Source organism: Coregonus lavaretus, assembly GCF_964263955.1.
Source record: "Coregonus lavaretus genome assembly, chromosome: 2".
NCBI classification, from domain to species: domain Eukaryota; kingdom Metazoa; phylum Chordata; class Actinopteri; order Salmoniformes; family Salmonidae; genus Coregonus; species Coregonus lavaretus.
In genome coordinates this window covers 21,697,842-21,717,176 of record NC_139989.1, presented here as the reverse complement: position 1 = coordinate 21,717,176, position 19,335 = coordinate 21,697,842, and the positions used below count along the sequence as shown (strand labels likewise).

Here is a 19,335-nt window from a genome sequence, read left to right as displayed (position 1 = left end):
TGTGAAGTTGGCTGGATGTCCTTTGGGTGGTGGACCATTCTTGATACACATTGTTGAGTGTGAAAAACCCAGCAGCGTTGCAGTTCTTGACACATTCAAACCGGTGCGCCTGGCACCTACTACCATACCCCGTTCAAAGGCACTTTCATATTTTCTCTTGCCCATTCACCCTCTGAGTCGGAAGTTTACATACACTTAGGTTGGAGTCATTCAAACTTGTTTGTCATCCACTCCACAAATTTCTTGTTAACAAACTATAGTTTTGGCAAGTTGGTTAGGACATCTACTTTGTGCATGACACAAGTAATTTTTCCAACAGATTATTTCACTTATAATTTACTGTATCACAATTCTAGTGGGTCAGAAGTTTACATACACTAAGTTGACTGTGCCTTTAAACAGCTTGGAAAATTCCAGAAAATGATGTCATGCTTTAGAAGCTTCTGATAGGCTAATTGACATTTGAGTCAATTGGAGGTGTACCTGTGGATGTATTTCAAGGCCTACCTTAACTCAGTGCCTCTTTGCTTGACATCATGGGAAAATCAAAAGAAATCAGCCAAGACCTCAGAAAAAAAAAAGTAGACCTCCACAAGTCTGGTTCATCCTTGAGAGCAATTTCCAAACGCCTGAAGGTACCACGTTCATCTGTACAAACAATAGTACGCAAGTATAAACACCATGGGACCACGCAGCCGTCATACCGCTCAGGAAGGAGACTCGTTCTGTCTCCTAGAGATGAACGTATTTTGGTGCAAAAAGCACGGGGGTGGCAGCACCATGCTGTGGGGGTGCTTTGCTGCAGGAGAGACTGGTGCACTTCACAAAATAGATGGCATCATGAGGAAGGAAAATGATGTGGATATATTGAAGCAACATCTCAAGACATCAGTCAGGAAGTTAAAGCTTGGTCGCAAATGGGTCTTCCAAATGGACAATGACCCCAAGCATACTCCCAAAGTTGTGGAAAAATGGCTTACGGACAACAAAGTCAAGGTATTGAAGTGGCCATCACAAAGCCCTGACCTCAATCCTATAGAAAATGTGTGGGCAGAACTGAAAAGGCGTGTGCGAGCAAGGAGGCCTACAAACCTGACTCAGTTACACCAGCTCTGTCAGGAGGAATGGGCCAAATTTCACCCAACTTATTGTGGGAAGCTTGTGGAAGGCTACCCAAAACGTTTGACCCAAGTTAAACAATTTAAAGGCAATGCTACCAAATACTAATTGAGTGTATGTAAACTTCTGACGCACTGGGAATGTAATGAAATAAATCAAAGCTGAAATAAATCATTCTCTCTACTATTATTCTGACATTTCACATTCTTAAAATAAAGTGAATTTAACAGTTGACATCAGTAAGGGATAATAGTTTTCACCTGGATTCACCTGTTCAGTCTATGTCATGGAAAGAGCAGGTGTTCTTAATGTTTTGTATACTCAATGTATAGTGTTTTGGAATTGCAGAGGAACACTAACTGACCAGAATTAGCTTACATTTTAGTCATTTAGCAGACGCTCTTATCCAGAGCGACTTACAGTTAGTGAGTGCATACATTTTTTCATTTAAAAAAATTATACTGGCCCCCCGTGGGAATCGAACCCACAACCCTGGTGTTGCAAGCGCCATGCTTTACCAACTGAGCTACACGGGGCCTCACGTAGGAGTATGCCTATATCAAAATGGAACACACACAGCTACAATGACTTGTACTTGCTTGTATAACACAGCCTTGCTCCACACTACACTGTAAAGGGGTTACTGTGAATCTGACAGTAGCTTACAGGCAGGCAGCTGGTGGAAAGACAAATTCTGTATTTCATATTACAGTTGACCTACTGTAATATAAATACGGTATCAAAGCAAGTACTGTTCCTAATGTTATGTACACTCAGTGTATACAGTATATGAGTGCATTCTAAGAAAAAAAGTGATATTTGACAATAAATTGAATACCTGAATTGCCACAATAAATTGCTGAATGCCATTCATTATTTGTCTGTGCCAGTAAAATGTTTGTTAGTATCTTCATCCATTGTCCAACTGTTTCATTTATTAGAGTTTTGTAAAACCTTTTAACAATTTCGATCACCGTTGCTAATTTCTTCATTGTCATTTTGTTTGTGAAGGCTTTGAGTATGGGAACTTTTTTGATACTGCCACTACCTCGGGAATACTGTCAGACATTACTTGTGTAGCTCACCCTGCCGTACATCCCCTCTCTCCTCTGGCCAGTTCTGGAAGGTGTCCTCCATGGAACACCTGCTAGCCCGACTGGCCTTCGACTCACAGCCTGTCTCCAAGCGCGTCGTCAACCTTCTCTTCAATTCCTTCTTCCCCGTCAACCAATCAGAGGAGGTGTGGTGTGAGCGCTGCGTCACTCTGATTCAGATGAACCCCAAGGCAGCCAGGAAGTTCTACCAGTATGCACATATCTACACTGCCCCCACTAACATAGGTGAGTTTGTCCCATGTGTACATATCCCCCACCAACATAGGTGAGTTTGGCCTGCAGTTATGTAGCTCCTGTCAGCATATGTGGGACTTAAATCCTTCATTGATCCTTGGAATTTTACTGTTGTTGAGGTCGTAGGTCTTTATTCCCCCGTAGATTATTTAAAAAATACATATCTAGCTCGTAGATGTTATGTGAGTCATTTGAAGTTGTTAATCTCCAGACTAAAGTCTGTTTACTGTACCTCTTGTGTGCCAGTCAAGCTGATGCTGACAATCCGCCGGTGTTTGAATGCCTGCATCCAGACTGAAGACCTGAACAAGACAAACTCGAGCAACAAGGAGAACGCAAGTGTAAGACTGATTTGTAGAGCTGAATGTCGGATCACTTACAAGACTAAGGAGATTCTTGTTTGTCAATGGAATGCATGTACTATAATGAAATGTTTCTATCATTCAAATTGCAATCTGGCATTGACTTATAAATGCCTAATGAGCTTAGTTAAACTGTCCTACCCCATCAAAACCCAAAATAAAATTTCGCTTTACTCCATTGTTTGTAAACACTGTCTAGCTTCAAAACATGGTTAAAACTATAATTTTGATCTTATGGAGGGTCAGTCTTTGAAGTTAAGAGTGCTTACATTTCTGCAGTGTAGAAAGCCAGTATGAGGGTCTGCTCTAAGGCTAGAATGATTGGTGACCGGTGCGTGAGAGAATAAAAATCTGTATACAGTTCAGTAGGTACTTGCACTCAAACCATAAAAAGGAAAAAAACAACGAGGCTGGTATGCAAAAATATACTTAATTTAATACCAAGCTTGAAAAAAGTGCCAAGTGCAACAACAAAAAATGTCAATTTGTATTCTTTCAAGCATGGTATTAAAGTAAGCATATTTTTTCGTCTTTGGTGTTTCCTTTTTATGCTTTGAGTGCGAGTACCTACTGAACTCTACATTACTCCAGCCCCATCGCTCAGCTGTTTACCACAACAAGTGGCTGGGTGGCAGTTTAGTTGATTTTTAAATCTCAGAGAGCCCCTTTTTAAAACAAGGTTCCTTGCAGGTTTTGGAGGATGTCCTTTCGGTCAAGGACACAGCGTCCATGGCCAGTCTGCTGGAGCTGGTGGTGATCCTGTGGAGGAGCATCCGGAAAGCCCTGGAGCTCAACAAGGACGCCCTCCAGTACACCACTGCCAAATTTGGCTCCGTCGTGCCCAAATATTTCAATGTCTTCCAGGTATGAGGTGGACTGGAGGTTGCGTCCCAATAATCTCTCCTTTCTCCCAAAGTGAGCACTGGTTCACTTCCATTCATGGATTTGAAAGGAAATGACTGGTATATGTTAACTCCCTCTAGCCCATGCCTACACCAATCCAATATTTTTAAATGTGTCGGGAGTAGTGAAAGAGTGCACACTTCAGGAAGAAGCAAGATTATTGGGACACACCCTAGATATCTTCCACATCTTTTAAGGTGTCCTCACTTAGTTTTCTCTCTTTCAGGAGGAGCGTTGCACAGTTCCCCTCATCCAACTGGCCTCCCTACTGCCCCCAGCTTCTGTCCCCACTTTCAGGTCAGTGGGATCCTGCTTACTTGTCTTTTTTTGGTCTCCACTTCAGACTCTCTGTCTCTCACTCAATCACTTACTCATGCACACACGTTAACCCTGTCACCTCTGGTCCATGTGTTCCAGCTGTGGAGTGCTGTCTAGGCTGAAGAGGTTAGAGGCGGGGGCCAAGGTGTCCCAGTACAGTCAGATCATCGAGTGTCTGTGTAGCTGGGGCCAGGCCGCACACGTCCTGGAGCTTATCACTGACTGGCTCACTGAGGCCTTACCCACCGGCGCGGTAAGTAACACACCGAGATTGCTTCCCAAATGGCACCCAATTCTCTATATATTGCACTACTTTTGATCAAGGCGCATAGGTTCTCTGGTCAAAAGTTGTGCACTATATAGGGAATAGGGTGCTATTTGGGACACATACGCATACATAGGGATATTTTGGGCCTAAAATATAAATATCCAAATTAGCCACAGATGTAATCCAGGGATTTTTCTGCCATTGAAATCCTTATTATACAAGAGACACAATTCAGATTCTACAGCACAACGGAAGTCATATTTTAAGTGTAAAACTAACAATGACTCAATAATTCATGCCTTCTGGGAGTGATATAAAGTCCAAACGTTATGGGCAGAGTTAGAAAGCTGGCTGTCAGAAGTTTTACATGAATGAGGGTGCAGTGAGATACCCAATGGGTTGGACAATTTTCTTTTCGTCACTTACACTGAACAAAACTAAACGCAACATGCAAGAATTTCAAAGATTTTACTGAGTTACAGTTCATATAAGGAAATCAGTCAATTTAAATAAATTCATTAGGCCCTAATATATGGATTTCACATTACTGGGAATACAGATATGCATCTGTTGGTCATATATATTGAGTTGATCAGGCTGTTGATTGTGGCCTGTGGAATGTTGTCCCACTCCTCTCCAATGGCTGTGCGAAGTTGCTGGAGATGGGCAGGAACTGGCACACGCTGTCGAACACGTCAATCCAGAGCATCCCAAACATGCTCAATGGCTAACATGTCTGGTGAGTATGCAGGCCATGGAAGAACTGGGACATTTTCAGCTTCCAGGAATTGTGTACAAATCCTTGTGACATGGGGCCGTGCATTATCATGCTGAAACATGAGGTGATGGCGGCGGATGAATGGCATGACAATGGGCCTCAGGATCTCATCACGGTATCTGTGCATTGAAATTGCCATTGATAAAATGCAATTGTGTTGTTTGTCGGTAGCTTATGCCTGCCCATACCATAACCCCACCGCCACCATGGGGCCCTCTGTTCACCGCCACCATGGGGCCCTCGGTTCACAACGTTGACATCAGCAAACTGCTTGCCCACACGAAGCCATACACGCTGTCTGCCATCTGCCTGGTACAGTTGAAACCGGGAAGAGCACACTTCTCCAGTGTGCCAGTGGCCAAAGGTGAGCATTTGCCCACTAAATTATGTTATGACGGCGAACTGCAGTCAGGTCAAGACCCTGGTGAGGACGACGAGCACGCAGATGAGCTTCCCTGAGACGTTTCTGACCGTTTGTACAGAAATTATTTGGTTGTGCAAACCCACAGTTTCATCAGCTGTCCAGGTGGCTGGTCTCAGACGATCCCACAGGTGAAGAAGCCGGATGTGGAGGTCCTGGGCTGGCGTGGTTACACATGGTCTGCGGTTGTGAGGCTGGTTGGACATACTGCCAAATTCTCTAGAACGACGTTGGAGGCAGCTTATGGTAGAGAAATGAACATTCAATTTTCTGGCAACAGTTCTGGTGGACATTCCTGCAGTCCGCATGTGGCATTGTGACAAAACTGCACATTTTAGAGTGGCCTTTTATTGTCCCCAGCACAATGTGCACCTGTGTAATGATCATGCTGTGTATTCAGCTTCTTGATATGCCACACCTGTCAGGTGGATGGATTATCTTGTCAAAGGAGAAATGCTCACTAACAGAGATGTAAACAAATTTGTGCTCAATATTTGAGAGAAATAAGCTTTTTGTGCATATAGAACATTTCTGGGATCTTTTATTTCAGCTCATGAAACATGAGACCAACACTTTTTACATGTTGCGTTTTTATTTTTGTTCAGTATATATTGAAGATGATATTACTTAAATACTGGAAGTCAAATGATACTCCATTAAAAGAATGGAAGAATGAAATGCTTTATTTAAATATTGAAAAGAATCTGGCAGAAACATATCACAATCTGAAGTCATATGTCTTACAAGCATTGGAAACAACATTGCGTGTGGATACGGTGGGAACGTGGGTCTGAGCAAGTGTGATGTCATTAATGTTGGTTGAAATGTATGTAAATGTTAAGTTGTCTATATTGTTTTTGTATATGTATGCCTACGTATTTTTTCTCTTTTTCGGGTCACCCAAGTCCAAAAAGTGTTAAAAAATAAATTGGGATGGAAAAACGCTTTCAGTGTAAACTTAAGGGTCATGAACAGTCAAAATCATGTTTTTCATTACATTTTGTGATATTTGAAGGAAACCAGATCAAAGTATGATGGCCAAAGTATGAAAAATGACTTGCTTCTTCATTGATAAAGTTTGATCATAAAGTTACTGGTCCCCTCCCCATGTCAAACACTTGGATTCATTATTAAGGGGACAAGGTGACATTACCTTAACTCTCATTTTAATAAACCAATGCTAACATGATATTCTCTTACCTAATTTTAATAAGTACTACCTTGTAACTAACATTGGAAAAGGTGTGTTTTCAGAGGGGCATGGTTTATATAGCTAGATAGATACTCTACTGGTGCCAAAATTTGACTGTAGAGTGTCAGCAAATATAATTCAAAGTTTACCCTATTAATCTATGGCAAAGATACTTATGTTTCACCTTTCAGCTGTGTCTGGTGTTAGCTAGTTACTGGCTAGCTAGGTCTTCAGCCAGCATGGAACAAGGTTCGTTCAAAAATCCGCCGCAGTTGTCAAGTCAACACATCCGTCAGTGCTGCTGTGAACCGCATCACAAGAGACATGCCAAACAGGAGATGTGTAAAAAAATATCTATAATTGATGCAATTTCAATGTTTGAGTTGCTTTGTGTATTACCACATTTTCTTTAAATGATTTTACTGCAACACTGCTTACTACATCCAAGTTGCTTGACATGAGTATAAGCTCCCTGCCCACTCAGCCTGTCTTTTCAAAAGTTAGCCATGAGAGAGAAAGTACTTTACAGAATGACTGTTCGGGGCCTTTTAAACGACTAAAAACAGATATAAAGTATTTAGAAAAGATAATGGACTTATTTAAAAAAATATATATAGTCTTTGAGAAACTGCAATATTTTCTCTCAGCTTCATGGAGAAATGTGTAGAATTGCAGGAAATTGGCTTGGGGGCCACTAAAATTAAGCTGCGCCAACGGGCTGACTGCCCCCATTGCCACGCCCCCTACCACACCCACCACCTAAACCCCTTTTTTATCCAGACAAAACCCTGTAATCATGATATCATTGGACATAACCCCCCTTTCTGCTCCCACTTTTCCTTCACAGGGCAAAGGGAACACCAGTCGGAAAGTGCGCATCCAGGAGACGGTGGAGGCCAAGCCAGACCTGGGGCTAGATTACCTGGAGTACCTGTTCAGCCGCACCGCCACGCGGGACTGCGTACTGCCCTTCAGGCAGGGCCAGCTCAAACAGCTACACAAAGCCCTCGGGGCCTGGAAGGTACAGTAGATACTATAATTTGTTTTTTTATATGTTGCTTATATGTGCTGTGACAGGCTATGAGCAGAGGTGTGATCTTGTGTCCTGTTTGCCTCCACAGTCGGTGCTGTACTCACATCTGAGCTCTTCTGAGGCCCAGGCCGATGTTCCCAGAGCAGAAACAGCACTGAGGGCGTTTGCTCTTCACGCACGTCTCAGTGCCCATCTACAGCACAATGTGAGTTCCATCACCTACATACTTCTACCTCTGCTGCAAAACAGTCCAATTCAGATGTTACTCCTCTCTTTGTAACACATCTGTGTACGGTAGTGCTTTGCCCACAATAAATTGACCGAATTATCATCAGGGTTGATCAATTCCAATTTAATTTCAAATTCAATTCAAGCAGGATGTGGAGAATTTAATTGGAATTGCAGCAATCTTCAAAACACTTAATTGGAATTTAATTGGAATTTAGACCGTATGAATTGAATTGCAACTGAACATAAACCATCCTTGAAATGGAATTGGAATTTAATTTAAATTGGAAAATAAAAACATCCTTGGAATGGAATTGGAATTTCAGAATTGGACAACTTTAATTGTATTATAATTGTGTACTGGAGTTAATGCATTGAAATTGAATGCAAACTTTTGTTTTAAATCAAATAATGATAATTATATACATGTTTTCTAATGAGGAGTTGATGTGCAATATATTTCCAGTTTGGTTATTTTGGTCCAATTAAAGTGATAGTTCACCCAAATTAAATATTGGTTTCCTTCCCCTTAAGCAGTCAATGAACTATGACATTGTCGTTTTGTAATTTGGGTGAACTATGCCTTAAGGATGCCTTTTATACGGAGGCAAAATTTGAATTCCACTGAGTATTGTTTACGCAATTATTATGTATTGCTTTATAATTCTACAACATATGGAATTAAGCAGTCGCTTTTATCCAAAGCAACTTAGTCATGCATGGATAGATTTTTACGTAAGGGTGATCCCGGGAATCTAACTCACTATCCCGTCGTTGCAAAAGCCATTTTTCAATTTATTTGGGGGGGGGGGGTACATTGATTGTTATTTATATTATGCAGCACAAAGAAAAATCACTTGTAAAAAAGCTCATCTGTTAGTGGTTGGATTTATTGCACCCGTTATTGAGATGGTGGAGCCAGTTCATATGGTTTATGTTGTCTTGTCAACTTTATACTCTCTACCTTGCAATCAGTCTGAATGTAAAAGGTGCTTGATGAACTACTCTAAACATTGCAAATCCACCATTTGGATGGATTTCAATGGGAATTAAACACCACCCTGAAGGTTATCATAATTTGGTAAAATGGCCTGAGGTGGTGTGTCAAATAAATTTTTTTTTCTGGCCCAGGAAGTAAACAGGCAATCAAATATGTAGCTTCTGGTATTTGAACACACTTATAATTGCATATTTTATGTAGCCCTTGATAGAGGCTGGACATGCAAGTGAATGCAATGAGTAAGTCTCTGTCACTAACAAACAGTCATGGGTGGGGTAATTCCAATGTTTACATTTTAGTCATTTAGCAGACGCTCTTATCCAGAGCGACTTACATGAGCAATTAGGGTTAAGTGCCTTGCTCAAGGGCACATCGACAGATTTTTCACCTAGTCGGCTCGGGGATTAGAACCAGCAACCTTTCGGTTACTGGCACAACGTTCTTAACCACTAAGCTACCTGCCGCCCCGCAATGTTCACTCTAAAGGCACACTGGGATATACAGTTGAAGTCGGAAGTTTACATACACCTTAGCCAAATACATTTAAACTCAGTTTTTCACAATTTCTGACATTTAATCCTAGTAAAAATTCCCTGTCTTATGTTAGGTAGGATCACCACTTCATTTTAAGAATGTGAAATGTCAGAATAATAGTAGAGTGATTTATTTCAGCTTTTTCTTTCTTTCATCGCATTCCCAGTGCGTCAGAAGTTTACATACACTCAATTATTATTTGATAGCATTGCCTTTAAATTGTTTAACTTGGGTGTAACGTTTCGGGTAGCCTTCCACAAGCTTCCCACAATAAATTGGGTGAATTTTGGCCCATTCCTCCTGACAGAGCTGGTTGTAACTGAGTCAGGTTTGTAGGCCTCCTTGCTCGCACATACTTTTTCAGTTCTGCCCACACATTTTCTATAGGATTGAGGTCAGGGGTTTGTGATGGCCACTCCAATACCTTGACTTTGTTGTCCTTAAGCCATTTTGCCACAACTTTGGAAGTTTGCTTGGGGTCATTGTCCATTTGGAAGACCCATTTGCGAACAAGCTTTAACTTCCTGACTGATGTCTTGAGATGTTGCTTCAATATATTCACATCATTTTCCTTCCTCATGATGCCATCTATTTTGTGAAGTGCACCAGTCCCTCCTGCAGCAAAGCACCCCCACAGCATGATGCTGCCACCCCTGTGCTTCACGGTTGGGATGGTGTTCTTCGGCTTGCAAGCTCCCTCTTTTTCCTCCAAACATAACGATGGTCATTATGGCCAAACAGTTCTATTTTTGTTTCATCAGACCAGAGGACATTTCTCCAAAAAGTACGATCTTTGTCCCCATGTGCAGTTGCAAACCGTAGTCTGGTTTTTTTATGGCGGTTTTGGAGCAGTGGCTTCTTCCTTGCTGAGCGGCCTTTCAGGTTATGTCGATATACGACTCGTTTTACTGTGGATATAGATACTGTTGTACCTGTTTCCTCCAGCATCTTCACAAGGTCCTTTGCTGTAGTTCTGGGATTGATTTGCACTTTTCGCACCAAAGTACGTTAATCTCTAGGAGACAGAACGCATCTCCTTCCTGAGCTGTATGATGGCTGCGTGGTCCCATGGTGTTTATACTTGCGTACTATTGTTTGTACAGATGAACGTGGTACCTTCAGGCGTTTGGAAATTGCTCTCAAGGATGAACCAGACTTGTGGAGGTCTACCATTTTTTTCTGAGGTTTTGGCTGATTTCTTTTGATTTTCCCATGATGTCAAGCAAAGAGGCACTGAGTTTGAAGGTAGGCCTTGAAATACATCCACAGGTACACCTCCAATTGACTCAAATGATGTCAATTAGCCTATCAGAAGCTTCTAAAGCCATTACATAATTTTCTGGAATTTTCCAAGCTGTTTAAAGGCACAGTCAACTTAGTGTATGTAAACTTCTGACCCACTGGAATTGTGATACAGTGAATTATAAGTAAAATAATCTGTCTGTAAACAATTGTTGAAAAAATTACTTGTGTCATGCACAAAGTAGATGTCCTAACCGACTTGTCAAAACTATAGTTTGTTAACAAGAAATTTGTGGAGTGGTTGAAAAACGAGTTTTACTGACTCCAACCTAAGTGTATGTAAACTTCCGACTTCAACTGTATGCAAATGTAAGCAAATATTTGCATATATCCCAGAGTGCCTGTTAGTGAACGTTGGAATTACCACACATGATTGTGTTTGCTAGTGACAGAGACATGGTTGTTGCATACAATTCTTATCAAAACTGTAGCCTTCAAGTGAGTGCCTAAGTGAATATGTTATCCTTAAAATGTAACCCTTTCTGACAATACATTACACATCATAAGGCTATACCTCAACAGACTAGTTTTACCCTAACACAGGGTATAACATAAGATCGATTAATCAATCAATGTGGATGCAAAAACACAGATATTGAAACAAACAATTGTAAAAATGAACCTGCAATAAAGCATGCTCGGAAATATGATAATGATGGGCGTGGATTTGAGTGTCAGTGTTTTACCACAGAGAAAAATGACACAATCACACTCAACTCTGGTTATTGACGTCAATTGGTTATTTTATAACACTGAGTGTTAATTTAACTCCTGAATTAATAAACATCTCACTCTACCTCATAGTATTTTTCCTTTATTAGTCAGGCATGAAAGGTGGAGACGGTAATTGAACCCTGGTCTCCGGTGGGGAAGCACACATTTGCTTGTTGCTGGGAGTGTTTCCCACATGACCACGGCTCTGGAGATCCTCTCATTTCTATCATGAATTTTGTTTCACACTACAGTATGCAATTGTATAAATGTTACATAAAGGGTTTTGTTTGAATATTAATGTGTAGAAAATGTGTTTAAAAAAAGAAATTTGCCAATGTATTGTTTTTAGAGAGCATGGAGCTTTGTTCCCCACAATGTGCTAAACCAATTGGGGAGAAAACTGGTATAAAGTAATAATGAATAATACAGTAGCCACTACTGAGGGGAGTATTTTTCATTTTTTCATCCTTATTTCATGCTGTTCATATTAAATAGCTTTAACTTACTGTATCTATGATATTCACTAATTGGATGGGTTATATTTAATTGGATGTTTTACATCTTTAAAGTATGTTTTAACTTGAAGAGCATCTTACTGTATTATTTTATATATTTTACAGGTTAAGCTAATTCCCCAAATTCCTGAACGTTTTCAGAATTCAGGGGACATTTCGAGGTTTACCAGGAATATTCCTTCTTAGTTCGTTAAGAGGTTTTTAAGTTTGTCTTTGGAATCTGCCATGAGTTGAGGTAGTTTGGTTGAGTTTGGCTTGAGTTGAAAGAAGTGAAGGAATTTAAATTCAGGGAATTTGTCTAGAGAGGGAATTGAATTATGTGAATTATTGTTGCTGAATATGGAATTAAGAATTGTAGTTTTGAATTGGTATTTGAGTTTAATTTAATTGAGTGAATTGTTGTGGCAGAATAATGAATTAGGAATTGTATTTGACTTAGAATTTGAATTCGAGATGAGTTGAATTCACTCTGAATTGAAGAACTGCTATGGAATTGAATTGATGGAATTTATAGGGAGAGAGAATTGCATTGGAATAACATTTGTGGAATTGACCCCAACTCTGCAGGAATGTTTTATTTATGGGATTTATAGGGAGAGGGAATTGAATTTGTGGAATTGACCCCAACCCTGATTATCATGATAGCGAATTAGCGATACATAAAACAATAACTTTATAACAGTAATGTGCATCACTTTTTTTTTTATTACCCTTAACTACCACTACTACTTTGAATGTTGTAGTTATGGATTGTCCCATTAGCATTCACCCATATTAGTAGACTTATTCAATTTCAAACTTCACATATCACCAGCATAGTATAGGCCACTTATCATAATTAACGATATCAGCAAAATGTCCTCTAAGTGTTGGGTTTTGTCGGTGTCTGTAATTTGGATTATTGTCCCAGGTCTAGTGAACAGTATTTGGGATATAACTGGTCTTCTGTAGCTCAGTTGATAGAGCATGGCAATTGTGACACCAGGATAGTGTGTTCGATTCCTGGGACCACCCATACGTAAAAAAATTATGCACGCATAACTAAGTCGACTTTGAATAAAAGTGTCTGCTAAACGGCATACGCTACCAGTCAAAAGTTTGGACACACCTACTCATTCAAGGGTTTTTCTTTATTTTTACAATTTTTTACATTTAATAATAGTGAATACATCAAAACTATGAAATAACACATATGGAATCATGTAGTAACCAAAACGTGTTAAACAAGTTATTCAAATAGACACCCTTTGCCTTGATGACATCTTTGCACACTCTTGGCATTCTCTCAACCAGCTTCATGAGGTAGTCACCTGGAATGCATTTCAATTAACAGGTGTTCCTTCTTAAAAGTTAATTTGTGGAATTTCTTTCCTTCTTAATGCGTTTGAGCCAATCAGTTGTGTTGTGACAAGGTAGGGGGGCTATACAGAAGATAGCCCTATTTGGTAAAAGACCAAGTCCATATTATGGCAAGAACAGCTCAAATAAGCAAAGAGAAACAACAGTTAATCATTACTTTAAGACATGAAGGTCAGTCAATACGGAACATTTCAAGAACTTTTAAAGTTTCTTCAAGTGCAGTCGCAAAAACCATCAAGCGCTATGATGAAACTGGCTCTCATGAGGACTGCCACAGGAATGAAAGACCAGAGTTACCTCTGCTGCAGAGGATAAGTTCATAGAGTAACCAGCCTCAGAAATTGCAGCCCAAATAAATGTTTTGAAGTAACAGAAGCATCTCGACATCAACTGTTCAGAGGAGACTGTGTGAATCGGGCATTCATGGTCGAATTGCTGCAAAGAAACCACTACTAAAGGACACCAATAAGAAGAAAACACTTGCTTGGGCCAAGACATTAGACCGGTAGAAATGTGTCCTTTGGTCTGGAGTCCAAATTGGAGATTTTTGGTTCCAACCGCCGTGGCTTAGTGGGACAATCATTTGTTTTTCAACAGTACAATGACCCAATACACCTCCAGGCTGTGTAAGGGCTATTTTACCAAGAAGAAGAGTGATGCAGTGCTGCATCAGATGACCTGGACTCCACAATCCCCCGACCTCAACCCAATTGAGATGGTTTGAGATGAGTCGGACCGCTGAGTGAAGGAAAAGCAGCCAACAAGTACTCAGCATATGTGGGAACTCCTTCAAGACTGTTGGAAAAGCATTCCATGTGAAGCTGGTTGAGAGAATGCCAAGAGTGTGCAAAGCTGTTATCATGGCAAAGGGTGGCTATTTGAAGAATCTCAAATATAAAATATATTTTGATTTGTTTAACACTTTTTTGGTTACTACATGATTCCATATGTGTTATTTCATAGTTTTGATGTCTTCACTATTATTCTACAATGTAGAAAATGGTGAAAATAAAGAAAAACCCTGGAATGAGTAGGTGTGTCCAAACTTTGGACTGGTACTGTATATTATTTATTATATTAGCTACTGGTCTGTGTCGTGTTTTGGCTATAACCACCTTTTACAACCTGCTATAACCACCAGGGCTTTTTGTTCTATAACCACATGTTTGCGTTCCCAGTTCTCTGAGGGCAGGGATTTCCTGGTTTCTGTGGAGAACATGGCAGCATGGGTGGCAGAGAGGGTGCTGCCCTTCCTGGTCAGTCTCAGTGAGGGAAGGGTCACTGAGCAGCAGCGGGATCTCGCCAGGCAGGTGGTAGAGGTAAGCACAACCTGCTGGATAGGGTAGCGGGTAGCAAGTATCAACCACAGGATGGATTTTACACTGTTTTTGTACAGAACACCTACACGTTAATTCTGTGTTAAGTACTCAGAGGTACCTCAGGGGTGTCCAATTCAATTCCTGGAGGGCTGTGTGTCTGCTGGTGGTTATTTATTTTCAATTTGTGTCCAACTAAGTCCTAGACAACCAGTTGAGCGTCAATCAAATCAATCAAATGTATTTCACAAAGCCTTTTTTACATCAGCAGTTGTCAGTGATTTTCAGAAAATGTTAAAACACAGGATGAATAATATAGCATTAGCGACCTTTCAGACATAAAAGAACAGCCGTGTTATATAGTTATTTATAAACTGGGTGGTTCGAGCACTGAATGCTGATTGGCTGACAGCCGTAGTATATCAGACTGTATACCACGGGTATGACAAAATATTTATTTTAACTGCTCTAATTACGTTGGTAACCAGTTTATAATAGCAATAAGGCACCTCGGAGGTTTGTGGTATATGGCCAATATACCACGGCTAAGGGCTGTATCCAGGCACTCCGCGTTGCGTCGTGCATAAGAACAGCCCTTAGCCGTGGTATATTGGCTATATACCACAAACCTCCGAGGTGCCTTATTGCTTACGTGTATGAGACACTGTTACAGTATTATCCAGTGAATTAAGTCCTGGTAATGTATGAGCAGCTTTATAGTATTATGGTCAGTAGATCAATTCTCCTCCTTTCTCCTTTCTTATGCTTTCAGTTCTAGCTAAGGCCACGTCCCAAATGGCACACTATTCCCTATGTAGTGCATTACTTTTGACCAGAGCCCTATTGGCCCTGGTCAAAAGTAGTGCACTTTTAGGGAATAGGGTTCCATTTGGGACGCGGCCTTAGTTGATTAAAGATTGTTATTCCACACTCGCCTATCAGCTCTCTGCTGTATGCCTCCCACTCACAGAGAGCTAGATGGACTAATTTGTTATTTGAAATGGGCTTCTCTAGCTATTTCTGTCATTACTCTCTCAAGAGTGTCGCCCAAAGGTTGCTGCTGTGTTCGGATATGGAAAATAAACCCCCATTTATCTCAATACCCACTTCTGCTGCTTCCACCAACTCTAGGGTTCCAGCACCAACACTTGAGATTAAGATAGTATGGTGGGTTATGCAATGCATTGTTCTCAGGAAAAATGTGCACAAAAATGTCATTTTTAATGATTGAATAATTGTTTTATTGTCCCGTAATATAGTTAGTTTAGTTGATTTGGGCTTTCAGCATTATTACAGGTTCTTAAAAACAGTTGTCAATACAACCTCTGATTTACTTTGCCGTTACTATTTTTAAAAAACATAAATGTCATTGTTTCTATGGGTTAACGTTTTCTGTCCGTCTTTGTGGAGTGACTACCTTCCTCTAACGTTGTGGTGATGTTTGGCAGAAATTCCTGACAGTGTGCAGCGATGTGATCCGGGTGGGCCTTGGGGACGAGGAGTTCAAAGGGCAGGTCCTTCACCTGTGCTCCGTTGTGCTCCTCTCTGGTGAGTATAGCTATTTACACTACACAGATACAATTACAGACATCAATATGAAGGAGTATGTCACTTTAGGGCCATTTTGGATCTGTAAATCAACTTTGCCATAAGGCACACTTAGAACCGTAGATTCTCTAGAATTGTTGTTGACTGGAACACCCACTGACTAGGCCACTTGTGCACCTAGTCTTTCACTGTGTCTGTGAGGAATTATGACCTAGGTGGGTGTGTGTTGTTGTGTTCTCAGAGAAGGGCTACCTGTGTGTTCCCCTGCTGCTCTCTGTGCTGACGAAGGTGGTGGAGAACTACGTCCCCGAGAACCAGGCCCAGGACGACCAGTCCTCCATCATCCTCAGCGTGGTCACCAATGTCTTCCAGAAGATCCTGGAGATCATGGCTCGCCACCTGAGGAAGGACCCCGAGGAGGGCCAGGAGGTGTGGAGGATGGCTGCTTCCCACTATTTATAGGAAATCAGTCGCCGTATCAACAAAGGGCTTTACATATTTTTTTTTTATTTTACCCCCTTTTTCTCCCCAATTTCGTGATATCCAATTATGATCTTGTCTCATTGCTGCAATTCCCTAATGGGCTCGGGAGAGGCGAAGGTCGAGTCATGTGTCCTCCGAAACATGACCTGCCAAACCCCGCTTCTTAACACCCGCCCGCTTAACCCAGAAGCCAGCCGCGAATGGTGTCGGAGGAGTCACCATTCAACTGACGATCAAAGTCAGCCTGCAGGCGCCCGGCCCGCCACAAGGAGTTGCTAGAGCACGATAAGCCAAGTAAAGCCCCCCCGGCCAAACCCTCCCCTAACCCGGACGACGCTGGGCCAATTGTGCGCCGCCCTATGGGACTCCCGGTCACGGCCGGTTGTGACACAGCCTGGGATCGAACCCGGGTCTGTAGTGACGCCTGCGATGCAGTGCCTTAGACTGCTGCGCCACTCGGGAGGCCCCAACCAAGGGCTTTTTATTGACTGTGGTTTGGTGTGTGTTTGAGTGTCAATCAAAAACGCACACTTAGATCATTAGAGGTAGTCTCTTCAATCAGTTTTTAAATGGCTGTGTCTATAAATAATACCTATTTGGCCCAACAACCGAAGCAGTACTGGGGCCATATGTATCAAGCTTCTCAGAGTAGGCTTGAGGATCAGCTCCCCCCCTGTCCATTTAATCATATTCATTGTGATCTAAATAACTGAATTGCACTCCTACTCTTAGACGCATAATACATTATGGCCCCTGTTCAGCTCGCAAATGTGAATAGATAATTGAAGGTTGTTTCTCTCTCCCCTGGCTGTTGTAGCTGTGGCACTCGGCTGTTCACGCTCTAGGAGACTTCCTCCAGGTCGTTCAGGCATGGTCGGGCTTCAACTCCAACCCCCTAAACGGGGTGTTTTCAACCATCTGTGCTGCCACCCTGGCGGCAAGCCAACACTCGCTTCAAAGGGTAAGAGCAAACTAAGATGGCTGATTCACTACAAACACAATTTTCCTAGATAGAAAATGTAATTCACAATGTTGATAGGTTGCGTATTAAGAACATGTACTATATTTTGTTTGCGCCCAACTTTTCTGTCTTAGATTTCACATCCCCAAGAGGTCACAAGACCAGAGACGGTCCAGGATTTGCCTCCTCTCTCAAGCATCTTGTTGGATGTTCTCCTCAAATCGCCCCCTGTCACCAGGTAACTTCTCCCCAAGAGTTGCTGCTTTCTATGACTACGCACACTGGCTGAGTTGGGTTTCTTTCTTTGTGATTAAGATTTCTATAGATTTTTCACACACAAAAATGAGTAATAAGAAACAGAACAGACACAACAAACACGGTCAACACCACACAATGTCATATAAAGACCGTGATAAATCAAATATTGTACTTTTTCCTCAGTTGTTTCTAATCCAAGGTCTCCTCTCTTTTTTAGGGCCTTCCTGGCAGAGATCAACTCAACTGTTGACTCAGAGGTCATTGATGGTCTGACCGGATTGGCTGCAGTTCTTCACATTCTGGCAGTTGTCAGACAGAGTGAGTAAAACTGTTGCAATAAAGACATCCTTTATCTTGGTCTAAACAATGTTTTGCTTCCACATTTATGATTAGTTTCTGACAGGAGCTACAGGTTTTTAGCTGCTACACTGGGAGCGTAACTTTTGCCAGCGTGAGCAGAACGCGTGCCACTTTATCAACTGTTCTTGGGCCTGAGCCGGTTGCTTATGCCCAGATTTCATTTAAATTAATAAATGCAAGAAGTTACATGTCCAGTGTAGCTGGCCTGTAATGATTGTGCCTGTTTTTCTTCCAGCTGGGAAGTTTAAGGCAGATCTGAAGAGTACAGCCGTGTCCGTCCAGAGGCAGCTTCAGAAACATTACGCTGTCACGGCTGAGAACGAAGGACACATCCAGAGGTGACTAGACTAGCGAACGTTACAAGGGTAGTGTCCCAAATGGCACCCTGTAGTTCACTACTTTTGACAAGGGCCCATAGGGCTCTGGTCAAAGAGAGTGCACTATATAGGGAATAGGGTGCCATTTGGGACGTACCGACATTACCTCCACAGAGAATTCTGTTAGTACCTTTTGTATGTTGTAAGACGGTTAAGTATTTTAGAGTTGTTAGCTAGCTAGAATCGCATGTACCCTGAACGTTAAGGAAACATGCTCATAAACTGGGAATTTTGGGAGGGCAAATTATATTTGAATGCCAAAATAGCAACCTAAAAATGGCATTAAATTAAAACATGTTTTCTCTTTCTCCAGGGTAATCTACGAATCCGCTATCAAGACATTAAATGAGATTCTGATGCCATGCCCATGAGGGGACAAGAGCGAGAGAACGTCAACATTTTTAACACACATATTTAACATTTTCGAATAGTTTTTGTGTTGCCAGTGTCAGCTATTTTTCTATTCTGTTCTATTTTTCTAAGCTTTTCTATTCTGTGTAATCATGGTGTATGCAGTATGACTTGTAACTTGTGCTTTGGATTTATGTATTGCCTCAGTGTATATATAGCTATGCTGCATAAACTGAACTGTGTGTAACATTGTTAACTGCTAAAAATAAATTGAAATTTTAGTTTC

General features: G+C 41.4%; 1 protein-coding gene across 1 annotated transcript in view; it reads left to right on the top strand.

The window, feature by feature from the left end:
- Positions 1-19,335, top strand: part of LOC311147244 (condensin-2 complex subunit G2-like) — a 29,564-nt gene extending 10,229 nt beyond the window's left edge. Inside the window, exons 12-26 of the mRNA XM_084183910.1 lie at positions 2,237-2,459; positions 2,715-2,809; positions 3,521-3,694; positions 3,960-4,030; positions 4,151-4,304; positions 7,558-7,731; positions 7,832-7,948; positions 14,574-14,714; positions 16,160-16,259; positions 16,501-16,688; positions 17,560-17,703; positions 17,838-17,941; positions 18,179-18,279; positions 18,557-18,659; positions 19,012-19,335. Coding sequence (XP_084040036.1) covers positions 2,237-2,459; positions 2,715-2,809; positions 3,521-3,694; positions 3,960-4,030; positions 4,151-4,304; positions 7,558-7,731; positions 7,832-7,948; positions 14,574-14,714; positions 16,160-16,259; positions 16,501-16,688; positions 17,560-17,703; positions 17,838-17,941; positions 18,179-18,279; positions 18,557-18,659; positions 19,012-19,069 — 1,947 coding nt within the window. The 3' untranslated portion in view covers positions 19,070-19,335. The remainder of the gene's footprint in view (positions 1-2,236; positions 2,460-2,714; positions 2,810-3,520; positions 3,695-3,959; positions 4,031-4,150; positions 4,305-7,557; positions 7,732-7,831; positions 7,949-14,573; positions 14,715-16,159; positions 16,260-16,500; positions 16,689-17,559; positions 17,704-17,837; positions 17,942-18,178; positions 18,280-18,556; positions 18,660-19,011) is intronic.